The 23484-nt window shown below is 41.1% G+C and overlaps 4 protein-coding genes across 6 annotated transcripts; all 4 read right to left on the bottom strand.

Annotated features, from left to right (window-relative positions):
• Positions 1 to 267: 267 nt before the first annotated feature.
• ccdc28b (coiled-coil domain containing 28B) lies at positions 268 to 5355 on the bottom strand. The gene is made up of 6 exons (XM_052086019.1): positions 5171 to 5355; positions 3666 to 3935; positions 2453 to 2622; positions 2090 to 2244; positions 1114 to 1136; positions 268 to 1025 (listed from the first exon to the last, which is right to left on the bottom strand). Exons 2-6 carry the CDS (start codon positions 3902 to 3904, stop codon positions 971 to 973), a joined length of 642 nt encoding a protein of 213 aa, XP_051941979.1. The 5' UTR covers positions 3905 to 3935; positions 5171 to 5355; the 3' UTR covers positions 268 to 970.
• Positions 5356 to 6645: 1290 nt separating this feature from the next.
• Positions 6646 to 14537, bottom strand: tmem39b (transmembrane protein 39B). Its single transcript, XM_052085996.1, has 9 exons — positions 14349 to 14537; positions 13631 to 13813; positions 13333 to 13552; positions 12634 to 12717; positions 11952 to 12106; positions 9610 to 9943; positions 7895 to 8082; positions 7677 to 7797; positions 6646 to 7020 (listed from the first exon to the last, which is right to left on the bottom strand). Exons 2-9 carry the CDS (start codon positions 13759 to 13761, stop codon positions 6787 to 6789), a joined length of 1467 nt encoding a protein of 488 aa, XP_051941956.1. The 5' UTR covers positions 13762 to 13813; positions 14349 to 14537; the 3' UTR covers positions 6646 to 6786.
• A 709-nt stretch (positions 14538 to 15246) lies between these two features.
• khdrbs1a (KH domain containing, RNA binding, signal transduction associated 1a) lies at positions 15247 to 20081 on the bottom strand. Of its 2 annotated transcripts, XM_052086006.1 has the most exons (11): positions 19818 to 20081; positions 19234 to 19361; positions 18571 to 18687; positions 18324 to 18470; positions 18124 to 18248; positions 17800 to 18055; positions 17610 to 17686; positions 17465 to 17526; positions 17207 to 17379; positions 15491 to 15553; positions 15247 to 15424 (listed from the first exon to the last, which is right to left on the bottom strand). In XM_052086006.1, the coding sequence occupies exons 1-9, from the start codon at positions 19906 to 19908 to the stop codon at positions 17270 to 17272; spliced, it is 1113 nt and encodes a 370-aa protein (XP_051941966.1). In that variant the 5' UTR covers positions 19909 to 20081; the 3' UTR covers positions 15247 to 15424; positions 15491 to 15553; positions 17207 to 17269. The 2 variants fall into 2 exon arrangements, with proteins under 2 accessions (XP_051941966.1, XP_051941965.1); XM_052086005.1 differs by having other exon boundaries at positions 15491 to 17379.
• A 1038-nt stretch (positions 20082 to 21119) lies between these two features.
• On the bottom strand, positions 21120 to 23480 carry zbtb8os (zinc finger and BTB domain containing 8 opposite strand). Of its 2 annotated transcripts, XM_052086021.1 has the most exons (7): positions 23293 to 23480; positions 22645 to 22669; positions 22433 to 22554; positions 22284 to 22366; positions 22052 to 22104; positions 21909 to 21945; positions 21120 to 21828 (listed from the first exon to the last, which is right to left on the bottom strand). In XM_052086021.1, exons 1-7 carry the CDS (start codon positions 23372 to 23374, stop codon positions 21742 to 21744), a joined length of 489 nt encoding a protein of 162 aa, XP_051941981.1. In that variant the 5' UTR covers positions 23375 to 23480; the 3' UTR covers positions 21120 to 21741. The 2 variants fall into 2 exon arrangements, with proteins under 2 accessions (XP_051941981.1, XP_051941982.1); XM_052086022.1 differs by lacking the exon at positions 22645 to 22669 and having other exon boundaries at positions 23293 to 23457.
• Positions 23481 to 23484: the final 4 nt, after the last annotated feature.

Genomic DNA, 23484 nt, shown 5'->3' with positions numbered 1-23484 from the left:
ATAATATCGCTCACTGCCCACATCATTTGGTAGTGCTATGTACCTCGGTAAACTTATCGGTGTTGATAGATTGACAGTATACTGTTGTAAAATGACAATATTCAATTTATGATACAGCTTGGGTACTGGTGTTGTTGTGGCAAGTGAGTACACGTTTGAAATTGGTTACCGATCCACAATTATTTATGGTTTTACAAGTTATGTTGTCAGTGGAGGTAAAAAAAAAAACCTTTCGGTCGTGTGTTACTTATCACAGTGAAAGCTGAGTTCAATTCCAAGAGGTAATCCCACGTGTTGTTTATTAATAGAGTCACATTCGAGAGAAAAAATAATTGATTGGGCAAAGCAATAACTTGAAATTGCCCGTCAAGGAACACATTTGTGATCAAGCAAAAATTCGCTCCTTAAATTTCCGAAACTGGAAGTAGCTGCCATCTTGAATCCCTATTTAAAGACACCGTATACACACATCCTACTGAAACCCCAAGACAATACAGAGAAATTATAATGACATTTATCCATTAAGTCATAATAACCAGAAATGTGTATCCCAATATTGAATAGGTTAATTAATCAAATATCCAAGTTCTACATTTGCTCTTCCATGCAGTGAAGATTGTCCTAAATTATTACACCCGGTTCAAAACATTAGCAAAGATATAAAGCGTCTGAACCACAATGTGAATTCCAAGGGTAATGTGTTCCCAAAAATTCAAAACGCTGATGAAATGTCCTTTCGAAATGCAAAGTACACTCATTAGATTCAATAATAAGAATACGTCTGTCAGACCTTTTCTTGTGCCGTGAATGAGTTTTGGTATAGTCATTTGTTGCTGCGCCTTCAGTGACCCAACAGAAAAGTACCTTCCCTCTTTTATGCATTCATCGTGTTGCAATGGCAACCGCATGGAGTACGTCCATGGTAACCGGGTCTGCTGGGATGTTACGGCCTCTTCAACACCTCACTTAGTCAGGGAGCAGATGTCTTAGGCACATCCTGGTTCTCAGCCAAATGGAGCTTTTGTCTGAACACCTACATTAAAGATTACAAAAAGCGTTCTGGGTATTTTAAAACTGAGTAGCCCCCCCCCCCACCCCCAATAAAAAGGATACATTGAGGTGCTTAGCTCCTCCAGCTGTAAAATGAACAGAGACAAAAGAAAGTTAGACGTACGTAAGTGGGAACTGAACCTGACACTTATGCCATCCTGCATAATTTGCCTGCTTGTCAATATTTCCATCTCATGCCCTTTATCAAAGACAAGCCTCAGCCACGATTGTATCAAATGAGCTCACCGCCCCGGCACAGAGAGGTTAAACGGACAACTAGAATGTTGTTCTGGCCAGATTAAATATTTCATGAGCTTTCCATGCAGGCAAATGAACTGCAGCTGTAGCCCAATTGTTATTTTTCTCATTCTTGTTTGATATTTTTCAGGGGCATGATTTAGGCACCCTGGTGCACCCACATTATCTTAATTGTTTAATTTTAACTCATGCAAATATTTTTTTTTTCACATTTGATATGGACATGCTATAGGACACATGAATGGCTGCAAAAAGTTTGGTAATTTATCTTGGTCTAATTTTTTTCTATCACAAAACCCTGACATTTGTACAGGGGTGTGTAGACATTTTAGACTACTGTATTTGTATTTTTATGAAAGACACCAGAGGCAGGCAAGCACAAGACACCGACAACACCAACAACAATTCTCTTGAATACGGCCATGGATGAAGAATATTTTTGTGTCTCCAAATTTGCGGCATCATTGTCATTCGTGCTGCTTAGCTCACATTCCATGTGGCAGTTTTTCTCTGCCTCATACGTCCCTAAGATACGTATGAATCAATCAAAATTTCAACCGCGTTGACTTTACCCCTCTCTTACAGTATTTCTTTAAAAAAAATATTTTTAACATTCGTAGAGTCTGAAAAAGAATTACATGTCTTTTGAAGAGTAAGGCACGGAAAGTACAGATCATTGTTCTCAGATGTTGGGATTAAATGTCAAAAGTACACATAAAAATAAACACTCAAGTAAAGACCCGATCCTGGAACAATCAATAGAGTTTAGTTTTGTGCTTACGTTGCCGAGCAGGCGCTCCAGGTTGTGGTCGGAGGCGCACTTCCTCTGGTCCTCAGAAAGCTCCTCCACGTGGCTGTCCATGCTGAAATGAAGTCGCGCCAGCTTCTCCTGCATCTCTCGCACATGCTCCAGTTGCTCAAAGGAGCACACTTTACCTGCGCCACGCACACACGCAGCTGTGGTTATGTGTACTTTTTCTTTTTGTGCAACGAGACACACAATTCCAGCACGGGTAAAAAAATTACACTGGAGATTGTTGATAAAGGTTTGCTTGGAACTTTTCAATTGGTGCCATGCCCCAGATTTGAGATATTTTATGTGTGATGAGCTACAGGCATTAGAAGTCGCTGAAATTCATCTCACCAAAAGCCTGCAGTTTGCCCGAGTGGAAATCATTGAGGAGGTTCAGAAGGCCTCCTTCCATCTCTCTCACATCGGACACATCGGTAAGAAAGGAGTGCTGCAGGGGAGATGACTGCACGACTTTACTGGGCCCTGCAGGTTGAGGGGCCCTGGGCTTTTCCTTGTGGGCCCTGCAAGAGTCACAAAAACTTTGAAAAAAAAGATTGGACTCTCCGAGGTTGTTTACGATGTACCATCAAAGGTCAGAAACGCTGATTGGATTTGCCCTCTTCTGTACGAATGTAATTGTGTTGACTATTGTGCTCACTGGTAGTGACGACACAACACTTAAATTTGTTTGTCCTATTTTTTAAATGCCATATTCTCTTCCTGACACAACCCACTTGCATTTCATCCCATCTTGGAATGGATGGTGGTTCAAGATATAACGTACGCCTTCTGCAAGAAAGAGCAGCAGCAATATAACTAAGCAAGGCAGTGGTTCTCATACATTTACAGTAAGTGCCACCTAAAAATAAATATCAACATAACCAATACATGAGCGTTGCTTTATAAAATAATAATAATCTTCCTGAAAGTCATTATAACATGCACATTTTGAACATCTACTGTGCACTTCAATATTGCGGTAAAATGTAGCCCACTGCATTTAAGTTTAACAAAAAGTACCAAAATAAAGGTTTGAAAACAATTCTTAAGGATTAAATATATAATAAATATAAATATTGAAGTTATTAGTGAAATACAACGGAACTGTTAATTGTCGTCTTTTTTTTTTCAGTACACGTACAAGAGGGAGCCCGAGTATAGCGTTTTGAGAATCCCTGCACAATCATATTTGCTATTTGCGGGGGAGAGAGGCAGAAGATAGCAAACATCCATGAGAAATTAATGCCCCCCCAATACACACACACTGACATACAGCAGACTGTACTGTAATAGCCATTAAATGCCACAAGATAGCAGCACGTTTTGCCTAATGAAGCACACTCAAATATTTCTAAAAAGCTCCCTAAATACTCTCAAATATGAATATAAAAATGAATCAATTATTCAAAATGCATTGCATAAGTACACTTTTTAAAAATAATGTACCTGAATAAATGTTTACAAACACTTTAATTATTAAACGCATACCTGTATGTACTGCACTATACTTAAAAGTTAAATGCAACTGAACTGTACTCATACCGGTATGTGGTAGTATACTTACCGTGTAACCTTGGGTGGAGGCACCACGCCAGCAAAGACCTCTTTAGGCTGTCCCGCCGCTCCAACAGACCTTTTGTACTTGCCTCGGTTTTTGGGGGAAGGGGGCTGCGGCAAGCCGAGAGAGAAGGTGGCGCTTTTGCTGGCGGGCAGGACGGAGACCTTGCGTGGGTTGATGGGGGGAGGAGGCGGCTGTGGAAGGGACACTTTGGGGCTCCGCTTCTTGCGCTTGTCCTCCATCATCCACAGATTGCCGGCTTCTTCCTGTGGAGCTCTGCAGATAGTTGTTGATGTGCCATTTAGTGCATACATGTGTGTGCAGCCAGTCACTAGCACAGGGCCCATCGACTGTAACTGGGGGGTCTACAACATGCGGCATGTGGCCTTTTCATCCTTTTCCTCTCTGGGTCTTTGGAATATAAATAATGAGTATTTCATCCATCCATTTTCTATTCCGCTCGTCCTCACGAGGGTTGTGGGTGTGCTGGAGCTTATCCCAGCCGTCCTCAGACAAGTCAAGTCAAGTCAAGTCAACAGTATTTATAGAGCACTTTCACGGGGAGAGCATGCAAACTCCACACAGGAATGCCGTACCTGGGATCGAACCCTGTACCCTGGATAGTTTTTAGCACCAATTGACTTTGGTCATTTGAACCCACAACCTCTCTTTGTCCTCTAAACCGGTGCATTGCATTGTCTTCCTGAATGTGCATTATAAATGCTAATAAAAGCTGCGTATTTTCAAGACAGTGTTGGAAATTCAAAAATACATTATTCGAAAAAGTTTTTTTAAAAAAATACTATAGTCTGAGAAAAATAAATCCTCCAAAAAGTATCACTTTATTCCCGCAATAATACTCTATCCATCCATCCGTTTTCTAATCTGTTTATCCTTCTCGCAAGGGTCGCGGACGTGCTGGAGCCAATCCCAGCTGTCTTTGGGCAAGAAGACCCCAGTTCGAGAACCAGTGAAATACAATACCGTACATGTGTCTAAAAGTACTTTCAAATAGACCTCATGGCATGACTTCAAGCGGTGGAATCAATTCTTAGGACTTACATCATCAAGCACTCATTCCGTGTAGTGCTGTTTTTTTTTTTCGTTTACTGCTGTTTGGCAACCAAAACACCAACTGTGTTACGTCACTATTAACAACAATAGAAATATTAGAATAAGGATATTTTTCTTGTAAAACGTCTGCAGCCATATGTACTGTGGGTTAACCCATCAAGAGTGCAATTTTATTGTTAGACACCCTAATGCGATTAGAAAGATGTAGCCAATTCATCCTATAACAATAGCAGTTATCTGACGGATTAAACATCGGAAAGAGTACACCCGCAGAAATTCTGCTTTGCAATCCAAATATTTGCCAGATTTTAGAAATTCAAGTTTATATCTACCGTTGCTCGAAAATCATTGTTCTTTGTTTCTAAATGCATTGATTGCAATTTTAAAAAGAAAAAAAAGACGCATGTGAAAACATCGTCTTGACAAATGCCACTTACCGAATCAGTAACGCAGCTGGTAAGACAATGGTCGCGCCATCATATTCCCCATCTGTCAATCACCACATTTGGTCGTGTATGGCTAAATAAGCAGGTTTAATTCATCCTCGAAGCATCCGTAGAAATGTTGACACGTTCAATCGTGGATGAGATGAGCGACCATCTGCGCAGCTGCAGCCTTCGGCACTCTTAAAGGGGCAGTACGCCTAAAATTCTTCTGGTGTCGCCCACGCTCCGACAAGCATTGAGCAGCTATTGTATTTTTTTCCCCGACAGCATGATGTATGGCATGCCATCTAGTATGTCGACCTGTGAACATCAAACCAAACCTCCAAAATATGTCCTTTGTTTATGTCTTTGTTAAGCTGATTGGTCAACTCATTTTAATTCAGGTCTCCAATTATGTCCATTAATTTGAATTGAAATGTTCCATTACCATAAACATATGTCTTTAATCTTTTTCATCAAGTGTGTTTGGAATACCTCATTCTATTAATTTGACATAAATACAATTTTGGGATTCTTCCATTTTCTTTGTCACTTGTCCTCCTTACGTCACTTATGTGGAAGTACAATCCCAGTACTTGCGAAAAAAAGACTGTAAAAATATCTTACTCGGAGGCGTCTCAAATTAGACAAATTTGGAACGTCAGAAGCTGGTGATATTCAAGCTCAAACATCCATCCATCCATCCATCCTCTACCGCTTCTCCGGGGCCGGGTCGCGGGGGCAACAGCTTTAGCAGGGAAGCCCAGACTTCCCTCTCCCTAGCTACTTCGTCCAGCTCTCCCCGGGGGATCCCGAGTCGTTCCCAGGCCAGCTGGGTGACGTAGTCTCTCCAGCGTGTCCTGGGTCTTCCTCGGGGTCTCCTCCCGGTGGGGCATGACCGGAACACCTCACCGGGGAGGCGCTCAGGAGGCATCCGAATCAGATGCCCAAGCCACCTCATCTGGCTCCTCTCGATATGGAGGAGAAGCGGCTCGACTCTGAGCCCCTCCCGGATGACCGAGCTTCTCACCTTATCTCTAAGGGAGAGCCCGGACACCCTGCGGAGAAAACTCATTTCGGCCGCTTGTAACCGGGCTCAAACAAGACAACACAAAACAACTCCCTTATATATATGAGACCCTGGATGGGGAATATCTTGCTTCTCTGAATCTGTTGCAATACTCTTAAACCCTATTTTTCCCCCTCATTAAAAGGGGGAACACACACGCACACACGCACACACACACACACGTGCGCGCACACGCAAGGCCTCAATGGGAATTTCACAACTTTGAGGCAGATGTGGTTAAACACAGCCACTCTGCTGCACAATTTTGTTTGTTCAAATAAATGTCATTGAATAATGGACCTTTTATGACATGTGTACCATAAGATTATAAAAATAAAGACATATTACCAAAAGTGAATTTTAAACACCCACTCAGTAGGAAAAGATGAAGGACAGGAAACATTAACAGCCAGACAAATTTTTAAGTACTACAAAAATATCTCCTTTTTTTATTATGACAGATTGGAACAAAAGCAAGACACAAAATGCAATTTTGTAGAAAAAATACAGAGCTCTTGAGCATCTTCTTCTTGAACGCGTCCCACAATAATAACTTAACCTAAGTGACTTTCTGGTCTGATTGGCTGTTTGAGTAGGAGTACGCTTTGCCCAAGACAATTCGGTCTCTCAGAAGCTTGAAGAAGGCATAATAGTTACTGAAGAGGATCAGTGCCAACGATATAGTCTGATGCCACTTATCTGAGCATATCAATGAGTAGAGCTGGTAAAAAATCATGGTACCTTCCAAGATGATGAGGATGTTCAATATTCGTAGTGGCTTGTTGAAAAAGAACTGTGGGTGGAAAAGACAGAACGAGTCAGCTGCGAGGCAAAGCAAACCGATGCCAATAGATTAATCTGGTGTAGCACAAACTATTTTTAAGAAGTTAAAACAGTGGTACCATGAGATATGATTTATTAATTCCAAGACCATGCTTGGAACTCAAAACACTTGTATCTCAGATCATCTTCCACCATTGAAATGCATGGAAATGCCACTAATCAGTTCAACCAAAAAAAAAAAAGAAATGTGTTTCTGAAAGAGAAAATAGCCCTCTTTAATACTGAACCTTGCCTACTCACCACTTTGCCAACAGCGAACTGAAATGTTATGTGGCGAGGTGAATATTTCCCACATTCACCACACTGGTCACGGGCCAATTTGGCATACCACATTTGCTATGTGTTTTATCTATTTTGACCATAAACTTAAACTGGGAGTTCAAGAAACAGCATCAAGCCTCTTTTCTTGATGAATTCTTCGCTATACTGATTTTATTGCGATCATACAGCACTCGGGTCAAAATCTTTTGCGCACTCCTATTTTTTTTTCCCTCAAAAGTGAAAAGCAGAAAATCGGCCGAACGATGACTCGTATCTCGAAAAACTATCTCAAAGCACTAGTGTACAAACCAGTCTCCAGCCAGCTGATCAGGTTGTATTACTCACATAGAAGCGATAGTGGGACACATCTGATGGTACTGCAACGTTGTAGTGGCCTGTCGCTTTGTAGACGTTCTTATTATGTTTGACCAGGACTCCCTGTGGCCACATGTATTCTTCCGTCCACCTGAAAAGAAACGCATCACAGAAAATGCTTCTGAATTATTCTCCAACAAGGCACATCTCAGCGATTGAGTTTCCTGGTTAACTGTGAGAGTACGTACAAGTGCTGGAGGACGTTGGAGCAGAGGGACGGGTCTACTTTCTGCCAGCAGCCGAGATGCGCTGCAGCTTTGTGGAGCAGGTCGCAATAGCGAGGTGGCAATAAGTGTCTCATGAGGATGACTGACGTGCTGACTGACACCAGGATGAAGAGCTCGCAAGACCACCGTTTGTCTACATACTGTGTGCTCTAAATAAAAACACAGGGGGAACGACCTGTGAAGTGTAGCATGAATCCTATGGTACGAAGATTGTGATTCTCCAAGAGTAGCATGCATGGCTCACTCTAGGGGTGCGTGGAGAAAAAACCCCCACTAAAATGCATGTTCAAAGTGCTCATAACATTACAGTGGTTTTAATTTAATTTAATTTTTGGTTAAGTTCAGTTCAATTGTATTTACTTAAGTACAATACCGTTCCATTTGATATGTTAAACATTTATTGGGATACAATTTGTTTTGGGTGTGCAATATATTTTTATTGCATCATTACTTAAGTACAGTTTTGTTCATCAGAGTAAATGAGGTGTGGGTGTGGCCAATGATAATGAACTCAATTTTTCAAAGAATGTGATTAACCAAAGTTCATTCATGATTTTATCAGTGGGCCAGGTAGCTTTTAACATTTTTTCTTCCTGAAGCAAAATCACCGTTTAAAAACTGCATTTCAGGTTTACTTGGGTTTCATTTGCTTATACGTACATTAATTTGATGATCTTAAAAGCTGGGAAATTTGAATTTGTGAAAAGGACAAATTCTCCTTCACTTCAACAATTATTGTGGCGTTTCAAGCATGACTGTCACAAAGAGAGCGATTCAAGCTCTGTTGAAGGTCTCTGTGTGCGTCTTTCTTCCATTTATGTGTGGATATATGCATTTAGTGTTCAATTCAGATTTGACACTAAGTAAATGTGTAAGCAACCTCAGATGAGATCAACAGTATTCCAGTAGTAAATCCTTTTTTTTGGTGGACATTTTTGTTTTGAGGTTTGCCGGGCAATTTTCCCGAAAATAACAACTAGTATGGGGCAGGAAATGATATATTTTTGACGATAACTTCAATACTCACAATTGAAATGCCACTTTTTGCAAAGTAGCTGACGTTCTAATCTTTAATTTTCTTCGATTGTCATGTCAATGAAAGCTAATGGAAGTAAACTTAACTGCAGTGTACTTAATTATTAAAGCTGGGCCATAAGAAATTAAAAAACTAAGTCAGGAGTGACGGTAAGAAAAACCGTCATCAGTGGTTAAAAAACAAAAAACGCCTCAATTCGAGAAGCACAAAACAAAAATCACAAAACGTGGATAAAAAGTGAACCACTAGTATATATTACGAGTTAATCTAACTCCATTGTTCGTGTTGTGTTCAATCTGGCAATATTGTTCCAAGCAGCCATAGCTGAGATGTGCTCCATCTCTCTTTCCAATTCTATCATCATCAAAGTCAGGAGCTTTAGACATCTCATTGCTCACCTACCTTCACAAAAAAGAAAAAAGAAAAGAAAAAAGCCCAAAAGTAAAACATTGAATTCTATAGATACTCACTGAGCTGTGTCATGAGCTTTGCTGAAGAAGTTCAAGACAACTGTATGCAGGAGTCTCACATGAATTCATTTGACTGCCGAACTAACTTGATGCCGGTCACATTGCGAATTCTATGATTTTAGGGGTATTCAAAAGTTCCGTTGCATATTAAAAACCCGTGCATATCTCACCTTAACAAACCAGACGGGTACAAAGGCCACATAGTAAGCACTCAGCATGGAGCTGACCAGCACCTCCTTCATTCTCCAGTTAAAGTCCATCTTGAGGAACTCCACCTCTTTGCGGATCAAGTCTGGGGAAAGGCAGCAGGCGTGAGTTGGCATAACTTGGACGCCGTACAGCTGGCTGGTGTGCTGCTTCCAGGTTTCCTTGAGCACCGACAGGTAGTCCCGCCCCCGGCCCACGCTGCCTATCTCTTTGGAGCCAATGCTGGCGATGGGGGAGAGGGGACCGGCGCGCCGGAAGTCGCAGCTCAACCGAAAGAATGGAATATACATCCCAAATCTGTAGTGGACAAGAGGTACAATTAGTTTTTACAATTATGGTTGCAAAGTAACACCCCAAACCCCTGTATGCACGATTAATTAATTAACCCTTTCAGGGACAGCGGTTACTTCAGTGGACAGCTTATCATGTTATCAGGTTGCAGGGTGCATGAAAGGTTTAGTGCCCACCCCAAATGGTTTGTCACTGCCTATGGATGGTACAATATGGTTGCAAAGCACTATTTTTATACAGTCGACGCTGAGTCTGAGCCCAGCAGCAAATGCATGATTAAAAAAAAAACTAAACATTTTGCCAGCAAATAGGAGAAAAAAAAATCGGACTTTGTGAATGCCGAACCACAATTGCGTGTGGCTTCACTCACGTTGTGCTCAAAGCCCACCAAATAAACCAAACAGACAAAAATTAAAGCCTCCTCACACAAAACCACCGAAGGTCCTCCAGGTGGTGAGTGGGAGACAGCAAGTGCAGTGAAAGCAACAAACAGCAAATCACGTGGGAACGAAGCGGCTCAATGCGCTCTTGTGTCCCTGTACAATGTCCACATTGTCAGCGCCTATTAACGAGCAGCGAACTGTCCAGCCAACAAAATAAAAAACGAGCGACTTCTTCCTCGGACTGCAGCGCCATTATCAATCTACTGCTCAGAAAGGTGAGCTAATGTGTCTCATTAGCCTTGTTTCCACCAAACAGCAGGATGTGCGACATACTCCTCACACTGTGGCCGGCTGCTTATACTTATTCAATTGCAAGGAGACCAAAGTAATTATTATGGGTAAAGTGGGCACCAACAACCCAAACACCCCAGTTAGGGCCTACGGTTCATAGTGGAATGATGTCAACAAAATGAAACAATGATGACATCGCTGCTAGAGTATAGAAAAACTCAAAGCTATCATGTTTAAAAGTTTCATTTTGTTGTATGCTTGATTGACCTCGAACGCGTGTGTTCAGAGCACAGAGAAAAAGGGCCAACTTGAGCTGAATGAAACTGAGGCCTTGTTAACTAATAGCACAGACAGGAAGGTTCAACCTCGGGTTGGCAGCACAATAAGATGTCCTTGAGTTTGTTACAGTGTCTCAATTCATGCAAAATCTATCCATTGAAGTCACAAGGTATCCATTGTTTGTACCGAGAGATGTTTTGGCCTCCAGATGCCCACTGAGGGGCGTATCGGTGGACTGGGCTGAGAGGCGTGACATGTAAATGAAGAAGGGAGTGTTTTTTTGATATATCCCTTGTAATTTGGATACACAATCAATAAAAAGCCGGCAGAGGCTGCAGAGGTCAGGTGTCAGTTAAGAAGCAGTACACAGAGGGGCTTCGTAGAAAACTGCGACTCCTGCCGGCAGCAGAGACAATATCTTCCTGAGTCTGTTTATTCAACTGTTCATCACTTTTATCTCTGACAAACGCACAGGCCAAAGCGACAAAAAATGATATTTTTTGGCAAAGACAAAAAGTAAAATTATTTTTTTAAATGATCCAATTCGGATAAATATAGAATTGTCATATTTCATACTGCTGAGGGTTAAATGAAATTGGCCCAATTATTGTGGAGTGCAGAAGGTCACAGTAGTCATAGTAATTTAATAATTCTGAATTGAGTTGGGGCAGCCCATGAAAAGTACCTTTAAAACTGTAATTGTCTCACGCGTTTTAAAAAAAATGGTCAGAAAACTGATTATGGAATTGTGCATTATAAGCAGAGGTGAGAAAGTTGTACATCTACCAGTAAATGTGTTAAGAACAATCTGAAATGTGAACAAACTACTAAACATGTATTCGGAAGGAAAAAAATAGCTTATTCAGAACAAATTTGTGGTTGCTCTTTATGCTATTTCGTGAAAAAAAAGCTCTTCTTGTGGAAGAGGCATGTTGATAATCATCACGTTAACTCAGAGTGGTGTGGGGACATGTCAGTAACCCAATTAAGTGTGCGTGTCAACGTACTGAGAAGCTCAAGGTCCAAAGTTCCCTGAATGACGCAGACATGATGGTACTCACGGGTAGCAGAGAAAGAGCAGGCTTAGCACAGAGTACGTTCTGAAGAGATAAATGAGGGAGCGGCACAGACTCCAGCCTGTCAGCGTTAGCACGGCAAACCGGGCCATCACTAAGAAGATGGAATGAGGAAATGAGAGCTTGCCACTCTGTGATGCCTACAGGAGAGCCAAAACAGAAAGAGGACATTTCATTTCTTTCAGAATAGTGATCAAAGGTAAATAGGAACAACAGAATTCTTCAAATTCCGATGTCAGCTGCCATTTTATTTGGGATTCTACACGCACAGTTTATTGGGAAATATTCTCAGCTTTACAGACTGATTCCTAAATGGAATAACATGAAGACAGAGAAATTGTTGTCTTGAAATTGCCCCAAAACAGCTTGTGAATTTTTTTTTTTTTTTACCATATTCTCATTATGGGATGTTGTGTGTAGCATTTTGAGGGAAACTTCATTTCGTCCCGTTTTGGAATCAGGCTGTAGTTGGACAAAATGCGGAAACAGTGCGGAGCTGTGAATACTGTTGTGATGCGCTGTTCTTCATCAGCACGAGTTACAATTACTGTACATATTTAATATATCTGACAACTATTTGTGGAGCCGTTGTATGTATGCACGATAAACATGTAACACAATATTTGCAAACGCAGTGTTAGAAGAGGGAAAAAATAGATGTTCTCACCTCTTTGACAACTGCTCCGATTAACCTTCGGGCCAAAATGATGACTATGAACACGAGCATGTTATAGTCAATCAGGTGGAAGTTCTGAAAAACAAGATTTAAGGACAGATTTGCCACTTGGACAAACATTTTACAATGTTTCATCTGATATTTCATAAAACGGATGCTTAGAGGAGTACACGACAATGAGAGATTGTGGAGATGACAGGACAAACACATTCAGCACTAGACACATAATGAGGCTTGTCAATGAGAAATTGGCCATCTTGTCAACATAGGTATTGCAAGGGGGAAAAACAGTTATATGCAATGAGTTCATTTTTTTTTTTAGATGATATAAAGTGATGTGATTGGTATCGCCGCTAGTTAAAAGTACCCAGAGACAACCCATGCATGTACTGAAAGAAACCGCAAACTTCACACGGGAAGAACAGACCTCAGAACCGTGAGGCAGAAGTGATAACCACGCTCACAGTTATGAATATGATGCATCTTCATTTATCTCACGCTTTACCAACAGATGCATACCAACAGCTGCAGCTGTAACAAATCCCTTTACGGAACAGTTAACATAAAATAACAAATATAATGTAACGCAACAAATGTTACAGTTAAATGTTTACTGTGGCATTTTATCCTTTTTGGTTTTAACTAATGTGAGAACCATGATGACGACTATGTCATCGTAACGGTACTCACCAGTGACGTGTGCGAGGGAGGATGTGATGGCGGGTACCACCACACAGTCTTGTAGATGTTGACATAGTGGACAAAGAGGGCAATGAGGTGGCAGAAGAAAAGGTGGAGCTCAAAAAGCACGCTGTGATCCACAGGCAACTCGGGGATTTTGCAATGCTTCAAAGGAATCACTGTCTGCGCAGCCAGCGGAGGGCTGGATATGCAGGCTCCTGTACCACTCCTGCAGGGGGGAAAAAAGTACCACCGAGTCAGCTCCCTATGCTTTTCTGCCTAATGTGAGCGAATAATTCAAACGAACCTCGTGCGAGATCGCACCCCGGTGACCGGAGAGCTGGTGGAGTGGTTGCCATTGCTCACTGAGCCTGATTCACTGCCAAGTGGGGGTCTGCAGTAAGTGGTGCGGTTTGCCCCTCGCCTTCCACCTGCCATTACACACACCCACAGCTCACTCCTAAAGGGATTCCTCTCCTTGCTAAAAGACCTGTTTAGAGGAGGGGAAACCGTCAAGACAACCTGACATATTGTATTAGCAACTATAGAATGATGCTATTTAAATGGCTGGCATCAACTCGCAAATAGGACTTAATTTGCTCGAAGGCGTGGTCAAAACAAGCAGAAATCGTTCAAGCTTATCACAAGTTACACAAAGTATACGTTCAGTTCGTAATGCGGTAACTCCGTCCGTCTTCATAAAGATTGGAATTCTAATGAACGTGTCTCAAACTTGCAAATGATTTCGCACTTGCTTGCTGCACAGTCATCCTTTAGATTTGCAGCGTCTTCCCTAGGTTATGTCGCACCACTGTTTCTGAAGCGGCGAAAATTTCCGTCCAAGCCATGAAACACACGCTGCAAGAACGTGTGCGGCTGTGCAATGACGAGTGAAGCCGGAGGGTCTTTCCGCCAAGACCATGCTTGATCAAATACAAAGATCAGAGGCCTAAGAGTCTATGGAGCGAGCTAGCAAAGTGTTCAGCTAAGATATTAAATCGATATACAGAAAGATGAAAGCTCACCAGCGACAGTGTGTCAAATCCTGCTTCGCGGCATAAATTTCCACTTAAAGGCAATAGAGTTTTAGAAGAACTACTGCGATACTGGCGTATTTTTCACTGAAATCACCAAATACATTCATTGTTGTTGTACAAGTGGCTGCTGATAGATGGCAGCGCGGATGTTAGCAACCGGAAGGCGGAGTCTCATTTAAAGGAACAGTGCCTGCAAGAAAGAAAATGCGCCGTCACAACGCGTGCGCTTACGTTTGAGATTCGAACGTCTGCTTCACATTGCTGAAATGTATGCTTCGTGTCTCTGCCTCCTGTGTGGCGTTTGTAAGCTCTCGTCATGCTTCGGTGGATTTTCGCCTACATGTTTAGGTTTATTGAAGACTTAATTGTCCTTTATTGTGAAGGGTTGTCTGCAGTAGGGCTGTCCAAACCATTTTCACTTAAAGCAGCACACGACACAGGATGTTGGCAGTTAAACATACTTAAATCGAAATGTAAATCTCATGTTGGGTGTTATCAGTAGAAAACAATATTACTGTAGTCATATTTTGTAAATTTCAATTGTACTTCACAATATTCGTTTCCTTTTTTATACTTGAAAAAGACGCGTTCAAATTGAGTGTGCTATCTTTGAACACTTTAAACTTCTTTGTGTCGTTATTAACTTGCACTGTACATTTGCTGTTGTTTTGCTTAATCAATGGACTAACAGATTGATCAGTATTGATCTACAGTTGCGAATTAGAATGTGTATCCCGAATGTATAATACATTGAGAAACGCATTATGTGCAAGTACTGTACTAAATTGTAAAACCACCCTAGTTGGCTTAAAGTGTGGGCCATTAACTTTACAGTGTTTCTACACAACAGCATGTTCTGCTATGTGACAAGTCACTGATGCATTGCTTGAAATAAATACTTTATTGAAATAAACATTACAAATTTGAATTTAAAAAAAATTAACATTCTAAAAATTCCTCATAGAAGAAAAATGACTTGTCTCCTCTGTAAACATTCTGCAAGGCGAAGTCCAGGTTCCGTGTTGACAAAGCCTCCACTCTTTCAAAAAGGACACTTGAAAGACCTGTGTGAGCACAGCAAATGTCAGTTTCTTTCCGGCCAATACATGTCAGACAATTTTCTCACATACCATCATTGCTCAGGGAGATTGGAAGCAGTTTTGTCTCCAGCATTGAGACATTTCACTTAAAACCTACGAAGAAAGACAAAATGAGCTCTCGGCAGCACAAATCTGCACTGAACAGGCATTCACACATTCACACAAGCAAACATGCAAATCTAACACGATCTAAAGATTTATGCAACTCAAGCATATTTTTTCCATTATTGGGATATTACTAGCACATGTTAGATGTGATATATATTACAATGGACTAATTTTCATCCGTCTACATGCGATATAATACCATCACACGTATAAGGTCTGATATTATGAGATTAATTTTCATTCATCTACAATCTACAGAAATTGCCAAAATAATAAGGTATTGAGTAAGTTATGTTTTTTATTTGAGCAAGAGTTGCAGCACAACATTTTTTACAGTCTTTTTGTACGGCTTTTTTGCTCGGAATAACTGATAACATTTTGCACTTCAAGCATTTTTTTTTTGGTGCATTCCGAATAATAACTTCTACTTGGCACAATATAAAAACAAATATCTAATAGATGAGAGTTGGTTAGTTGTTACCTTCATGTGGCGATCTTTTGGCTTTTAGAATCCTCCCCTCTGCGATTTTTGTCTTTTTTTAAAAAGCAGCCAGCATGACTTTGCTTCAAAGTCAAGACCCCTGCAAGCTTGGTTTGAAATACTGTTGAGATTCAGTTACTTCAAGCGGCTGATGCCTTATAGAGTTGCAGATGCACTAAAGGTTCACGACAATACATATTCAAGCAGGATATCAAGTCCAACTTATATTTGGCAGACCATACCTCATGGAATGATGAGCTTTATTATCGTAGGTGGCATTACAAGGGTAGTTTAGAAAATTTGGAAAAACATAGGTCAATGTCAAGACACCGTTTTGTTTTGTCTGAAACAAAAATCCGACTGACAGTACACATAGCGTATTCAGCGTCAAATACATTTACATCTTCACCAACGGAAATCTTTTTTCGGACAACAAAGGCAAAATACCACGTTTAAATCAAGTTTAAACTGAAACTAGAAACTTTATTTCAACAGCGCAAGGCAGAAAGACATTTGGAAATACGCATTTAGGATCCTATTTAACCAAATGTACACACTGATGCATTTTTGTCTTGCAACATACAATAGTTGTCCTACAGTTATGTACAAAATATTGAGGCTGCAGTCACCTGGACACACGGAGAACTAGTTGGCCTTCAGTATTTTTTGCAAGTAATTGTGACCATTCAGATTATCAGGTATATTTTTCATTTGTTCAATTTTTTTAACCATATGGTTTAGAGGACCTCATAGAAGAATTCGATGATGTAAGATTTGTGTTGGACCATAATAAAAGGTTTATTTTAGATTGCAAATTAAACTCTGTTCTCTTTTGTTCCGTTTGTAAAAAACTAGATACGAAGCCTATGTGATTACGTTCGCCAAGATAATTTTACGATACAATTAAAACATAACCAGTAAATAGCGCTAAAATGTGAATGCCTCTTAAGTTTGTCACGCTGGAACTGCCAACTACTAATTTGAACAGTTATTAAATGGAAACAGCAAACTGACGACAAACTTAGCATATCATTTTACCCCTGGGGAAAACAAAAAAAAAAAAATCGGACACATGCAACAAAATCTCTCCTAAAAATGTAAAGCTATATAAAAAAAATTAAACGATAAAAGGGTGAGGAAAAAACAGTCGGAATTACTTTTGAAAGGTTAAGTGAGTTACAATCCAAGACAGTTGCCGTGGCAACTCTACCAGTAGCTGTTCAGAATCTTCCATAAGGATGCTCTCTATAGGTTCCTTTTGACTGCCTTGCTGGAGTAGCCTTGCCTCCAGCTCCAGGAGCGGCCCAAGTATTCTCCCAGTCCTCCTGAGCTGGTGGGGGAAGGGAAAATGAAGATAACCAATCAATACATTCATCACTGATTCATATTTTTTGTGAACAACAATGAATACTGACCATATTGTTCATAGCCGGCTTCCTGGGGCTCTCCATGACCATAGTCATAATATTCAGTATCCCTGTGAACAAAATTAAAATGTAAGCATAATGTGTTGGAATGTAATAAACTGGATGTCAAGCTCACGTCATAATATTCACTTACGTGGGCACAGGTTGTTGGCTATAATAATTTTCATATCCCTCATAGGCTGGCTCTGCATATGAATCTTCATAAGCAGGCTGGAAGAAGGATAAATCACCCAGTGCATTATCATGGCAGAAAAATGCTAAGACGTGTTTGATAAACCATTTATTGAGACGCCTAAATAAGAAAGCTATGTTTGATAGCTTACATAGTCTTCATAGGACTCTGGTTTGGCTTGGGAGCCGGAAGGGGGAACTTGCTGGTGAGAAAGTGCAGCAGCGGGGAGCATCCTCGGTGCACCAGCTGCAGGGGGTCTGGAGCGCGAGGCAGAGCCACCTCGATTGGGAGCTGTGGGTCCACCTCTACCGGCTGGCCCGCCTCGAGAATTGCCCCGGCCTATTCCTCCTCGTGGGCCACCACCGCGCATAGCCCCACGGGGACCACCGCGGGGGAGTCCACGTCCTCTGTGGAAACGAACCTCCACATTAGCGCTTTAGGAATGGAGCAGAGCCACCACTTGCATTCGTCTTACCTTGGCCCAGCACCTGGTGGTACACCTCGGCCTCTTCCCATATGCCCGCCACGTCCCCTGGCTGAACCATCATGAGAGCCATTCAGGAAATTGGGGTCCATGTATGGGTCATATTCATCAGGTTCCTGACAAGAAATTCTCGTGAAAAGAATTGCAGAGAGCCAAGTAAAACAAAATGTTGTAAAACAAAAGTGACTTACTGGGATAAGGAACTTTTTGACCTCATCCATCGCATGAGCCATACGAAGGTAGGCATCTGGGATGGGTGCCATCACCTCAATGAAAACGTGTAACTCCAGTGCAAGATGAGCATACTTGGCTTCTCCACCAGTCCGCAGCTCTTCTTCCTAAAACCAAAATTCACGCTGTAGTACAACTAACTATAAGAGGGTACACACTGTACATCATCTATTATGAATTGAGGCAATCGAAAAATCACATGCATACCTTAGTCTTATCCCTCATAGAACCTTTGCCCAAAACAGAAATCTTGGCACCAGTTTCCTCTTGTAGCCTCTTAATGGTGCTACCCTGCGGCCCCAAAAGCTTGCCGACAAAATTGACCTTGTGGAATTAAACATAGGCAGAATAGGCACAGTTATAAGCTCAGTGTCTTTCCGGATTACCCCCACATAAGCAGCAAAAGATGACAGTTTGCTCATGCAGAAACCAGCTGAGAACCCAGGATTCATGACCCCAATGTAAGTCTTTCAAACTGAGCACAACATACACAAAATAAAAACCCACAGTAAAGACTATCCTTTAATACAAGGGTAGAGAACTCTGGTTCCTTGAGAGCCATATCCTGCCTGTGTGATCTCCCAACGCACTTGATTCAAATGATCAGCAAGCTCTATTGAAGCTCAGCCAGCTCCGTTGAAGCTTGATACAAAAATGACCAATTGAATCAGGTGTGTTGGAGCAGAGGGAAATCTAAAAAAAGGATTTGACTCACGAGGAACTAGCTTTCCGTTCCCTGTCCCAGCTTTATGCCCCCCCTCCCGCCGCCACAATAAAACATTTTGATCTACTGTGGTTAGTCAATAAGAGTGCAGAAGAGTAGTATTTTACAAACTATTGATGGATGGGTGGATTGATTGATTGATTTACCCTGGGATACTGCTTGGATGGAATAAGTACACGCTCTTTGAGCTGGAGATTCTTTGTAGCAAATAGGTCCAAGTATTTCTCTTTGTCTTGGTCTTTTTTGGGTTCGCCTTTTTGGATCCTATCAATCTCTACAAAAGGAGAACAATGACCGTATAAACTAGGACACGAGGATAAGCAGCGAGTCAAGCGTTAATTCTCAACATTGGTACAACATGCACAAAGTGTAAATGAATCAAAATAAATAAGTCAAATTATGTCCTTTTCTAGCCAAAACTGAGCGATGTAAGAATTGCTAACAGTACAGTATTGGTAACACAGGACACACAATGGGCTCATAAAGACACTCGGACCTACTTGATCAAATGGGCGAAGACAAAAAAGCCTAGTTAAAATACACTGTAACAGGAAAAATAAACCACAACCAACGAAAATGTGTTAAAGGGAGTATATATAGAAATCCAAACGCAAGGATGCTTGACCTACATAGACACGTGTTTAGATCGACATTTCAATGCTTGAAAAATAAATGAGCCGACTGTTAGCAGGCAGGCCAACAAAGCTAATCACCAGTCAAATCATTTTACCTGCAGAAATCAGCTTCATCGCGTGGGTGAAGGATGAATCCAAGCTATCTTTCTCGGCCAAGAGCTCCGGGAGGTATTTTGTGTCTTCCATTTTGCCGTTCCAGTGAACAGGTCTCGACGGCGGACTCGAATCGGCCTTTATGAGCACTCGCTCAACTCAAACCTCGCGAACACCACCGAATGTAACAAACGCAGCGCTGCTCGCTGCGCCGAGGTTTCAAGCAACAAAATTTGGCAACCTCGTGGTGAACAGCGTCGAGAAAATTTCGCCCTGTCCAAGATTTGCGGCGAACCGTTGCCTTTCGCCAACGAACAAAGAGGAGATGGCGCAGCTGTAGTTGATCCAGAGGGGGAAGAGAGGCAAGCGCCGGACGGAACGTCATAGTCACCGCCCAAAAAAGGTTAAATATTTTTAATAATAGGCGTAATTTGAAATTGTTTTTCTACCGTATATCCTTTACTTCTATTTTTTGCCCACGCAGGGAGTATTGAGATACACTATGTTCTAATTGTGACATTACATTTTTATGTCCATAAAATGGATCAAATATTAATATAAAAGCTCTGTAAACCACAAACCTCAGATTGGCTTCACTGTTTCGTGTAGACGAGGGTTGACGGGCAATTAATTTTGCAGAGGGAAAACATGACAAGCTGGAATACTCGCTCGAGATCCAAGCAAACATGCTAACCTCAAAATTGGCTTGTACTCTTTACTATGTCTCGAAAAATTGTCTTGTTTCAATGAATTAAAAATAAATGTATTTTTATGTAACAACCGCCAACTCATATTAGCCATTCCTTGCCAGGCCTACCAAATATATAGATCAGTGCGAAATATATTATGATTGGCAGTAGGTGTCCCAATCATTTTTTGGAACCCGAGTCTCGGAGACAACTCAATCAAGAGCTAAATGGCAGTTGACATTACCTGTCTCTATGTACGTCTTAAAAAAAACAGTAATGAGCATCTTCTGATGAAGGGGCAAAAGTTAGTGCATTTAGTAAACTGTTAGAAAAAGAAAATCTCAATGTAGACAGCTGAAAAAATCCACTAAAATACAATAAAGTATTTCAACTTTGTTAATTCTCGCCACCAAGAATTGCCAACAGCAATTTTTACGTAATAGTAAAAAATTATTTTTGTGGTTAAGTTTGAAGAACATCGGTGTGGCATAACCCTTACTGTATTTGCAGCGTCGAGGCTAACTACTGCAATTTAATTCCAGACTTCCAGTAATGATGGCTTTTTGTAGTAACAATGTGTCTGTCATCAGAAGCATCCAAACAACACGTTAAATAGCTTTTAAATTGCATTGCTTTCAAAATATATTTATTTTTCAAAACAACATACTTTGAAGTTTACATTTCACGATTGAGGCAGCAAGGTGTGTAGGTGGAAGCATGTATATGCCTCTGTTGAGTGGTTCTCAGATTGAATCTCAACTCTGCATTCCTCTACCCATGCTTGCGTTGGTTTTCATGAATGGTTCTCCACATGTGCACTACGAATGACTGGAGACATACCCAGTGTGTGCCCCTTCTCTTACTCAAAGTCAGCAGGGATAGGCTCCAGCTCACATGCAACCCTAATGAGGAACAGCACTACAGAAAATGTATGTATGCAAATTCATTATTCATGTGTTTAACTTAAGAGACATTATTTCCCCAATGCAATAAATATTTCTTCAAAACATTTCAGAATCACATAAACAAATAATAACGATTTAATTATTTGTACACTGCATTGACAATTCATAGTTAATGCAATATCATACACTCTTAATCTATCACGGAACCCAAGAGCAGCAAATCATATTTTACAATTCAATGATAAAAATTCTTACATAAAAAGACCATGAAATTTGGCCATCAATGGATTCCAGTTCCAATGAACCAGTCGCATAATCAATCTCTTCAAGTATCAGATATCAACAATTGCAAATATCTCAGGTTTTTCTTTATCGTGGATTTGCATCGCAGAATATGTAATGGCTTTCACTTCTGTACCCTAGGGGGGGAAAAACATTTCTGTCACATTTTCTGTCAATTTGTCATGTTTCTCTAACAACCTTTTGTCTGGATTCGCACCTGTGGATGCTTTGACAGCAAGAATTCTTCACCCCACCTTAAAAACACAAAAGATAAAGGCACAGGATGAGAAAGATCAGCCAAATGAGATCGCAAGGTACGTATATTTTGAAGTAACGTCTTAATGAAAAGGTCAACGTTACCCAATGGAGCGAATCCTAAAACGCATTCTGTCAATGTACAAAACTTTGACCTCCTGTTGGAAGAAACATAAATAAAAAACACAATGAAGATTGTAGCCATGAAATCAAGATATTGTGTTAAATGCATATTTCTGAGACCTCCCCATCTTGTAGCTTGCATAGGAACTGTTTGTTTGTTTGTTTGTTTGTTTTGGAGGGGGGGAACTTAGGTAAGTTTTAGAAACATACTCACTCTGGGAACAAAGAACAGATCTGCACTAAACTTGTACAACCAATCATCTAGGAAATGGAAGAGCAGAGATTCCAAGTCTTCCCCTGTAGACGTCCACAGGAAAGCATTACTATTTGTACAGAGTCAATGATTGCAATCACATTTCTCACCCTCTGACTCCACTTCTACAGTATCAGTGGGTTCCACTGTTTCGGTGTCCGTCATGTAGCCAAACATGCCCATGGCACATTGCTCAAAGGCTTCCTCCAAGGAGTCTCCCCAGGAGTGGATTCTTAGAAAGGGTAATCAAATGTTAACACACCAATCACAGTGTCCGAAAACCTAATGCTGTGAATGAACTCTGACATGAAAGAACACTCACTGTACATCTGCTGTATGATCCAAATCTGTAATAAGACATGGCCATAACTTTAGACAGATCTCACATCTTGCTTTTGTTCCATCACTAGTGAGCAATTCTTAGAACAATGCCTGTGAGCTACTCCTGTGATCCTTGGAGGCTACCTGGTGCCCAAGGGCATCACATTGGTGACCCATTGTAGGTATTGCGCTTTTTGAGAACAGACTTACCGACCATTAAACCCACGCAGTTAAATCGTTGAACATCTAAAATATGAATTCTGTATGAATTGTGAGTATTTTTTTTGCTCTGTCATTGATGGACTCGCAATCAGTGCAACAGCGTGTATTGCCACAAGCGTGAATGTGGGCATCTATCTCTTCAGTAAATGTGAACCGAAAGTGGAGTCCGCCTTTCGCCTCAAATCAGCTGAGAAAGCAGATAGGCAAACAAAGAAACATGTTTTGAATGCGGTAATTGTCATTCGCTTGTTCTATAAGCAAAGGTGGATAAGTCGATGAAACCGGAAATCACATTTTTGTGTTTAAAAATGGACATTTGTTTTGAGGCCAGATTGCCCAGCCCTAAAATGTAATTTATTTTCAGGACGGCTATTCGTCTATTAGTAGTGTAAGTTAAGATAGCATGTCTACTCTTGGTTTTACTCACATTCATATTTCTTGTTAATTGGAGGGTACTTGGATTTGGTCTCTTTCTGCGCGTCTGTCAGGTCTAGCTGGCGATCGTCCATTACACGGTTGTTTGGCACGTAAAGAGGAGAGCTTGGCGGAAGAGAACTTCCAGCATGTCGGACTCCACAGTGCTTTCCAACATGGTCGAAGGGGTGGGACGCGAACGCTG

The sequence above is a fragment of the Hippocampus zosterae genome, chromosome 14 (assembly GCF_025434085.1).
Source record: "Hippocampus zosterae strain Florida chromosome 14, ASM2543408v3, whole genome shotgun sequence".
Taxonomy (NCBI): domain Eukaryota; kingdom Metazoa; phylum Chordata; class Actinopteri; order Syngnathiformes; family Syngnathidae; genus Hippocampus; species Hippocampus zosterae.
Note: the sequence above shows the minus strand (reverse complement) of the source record. Positions and strands in the feature narration are given on the sequence as shown.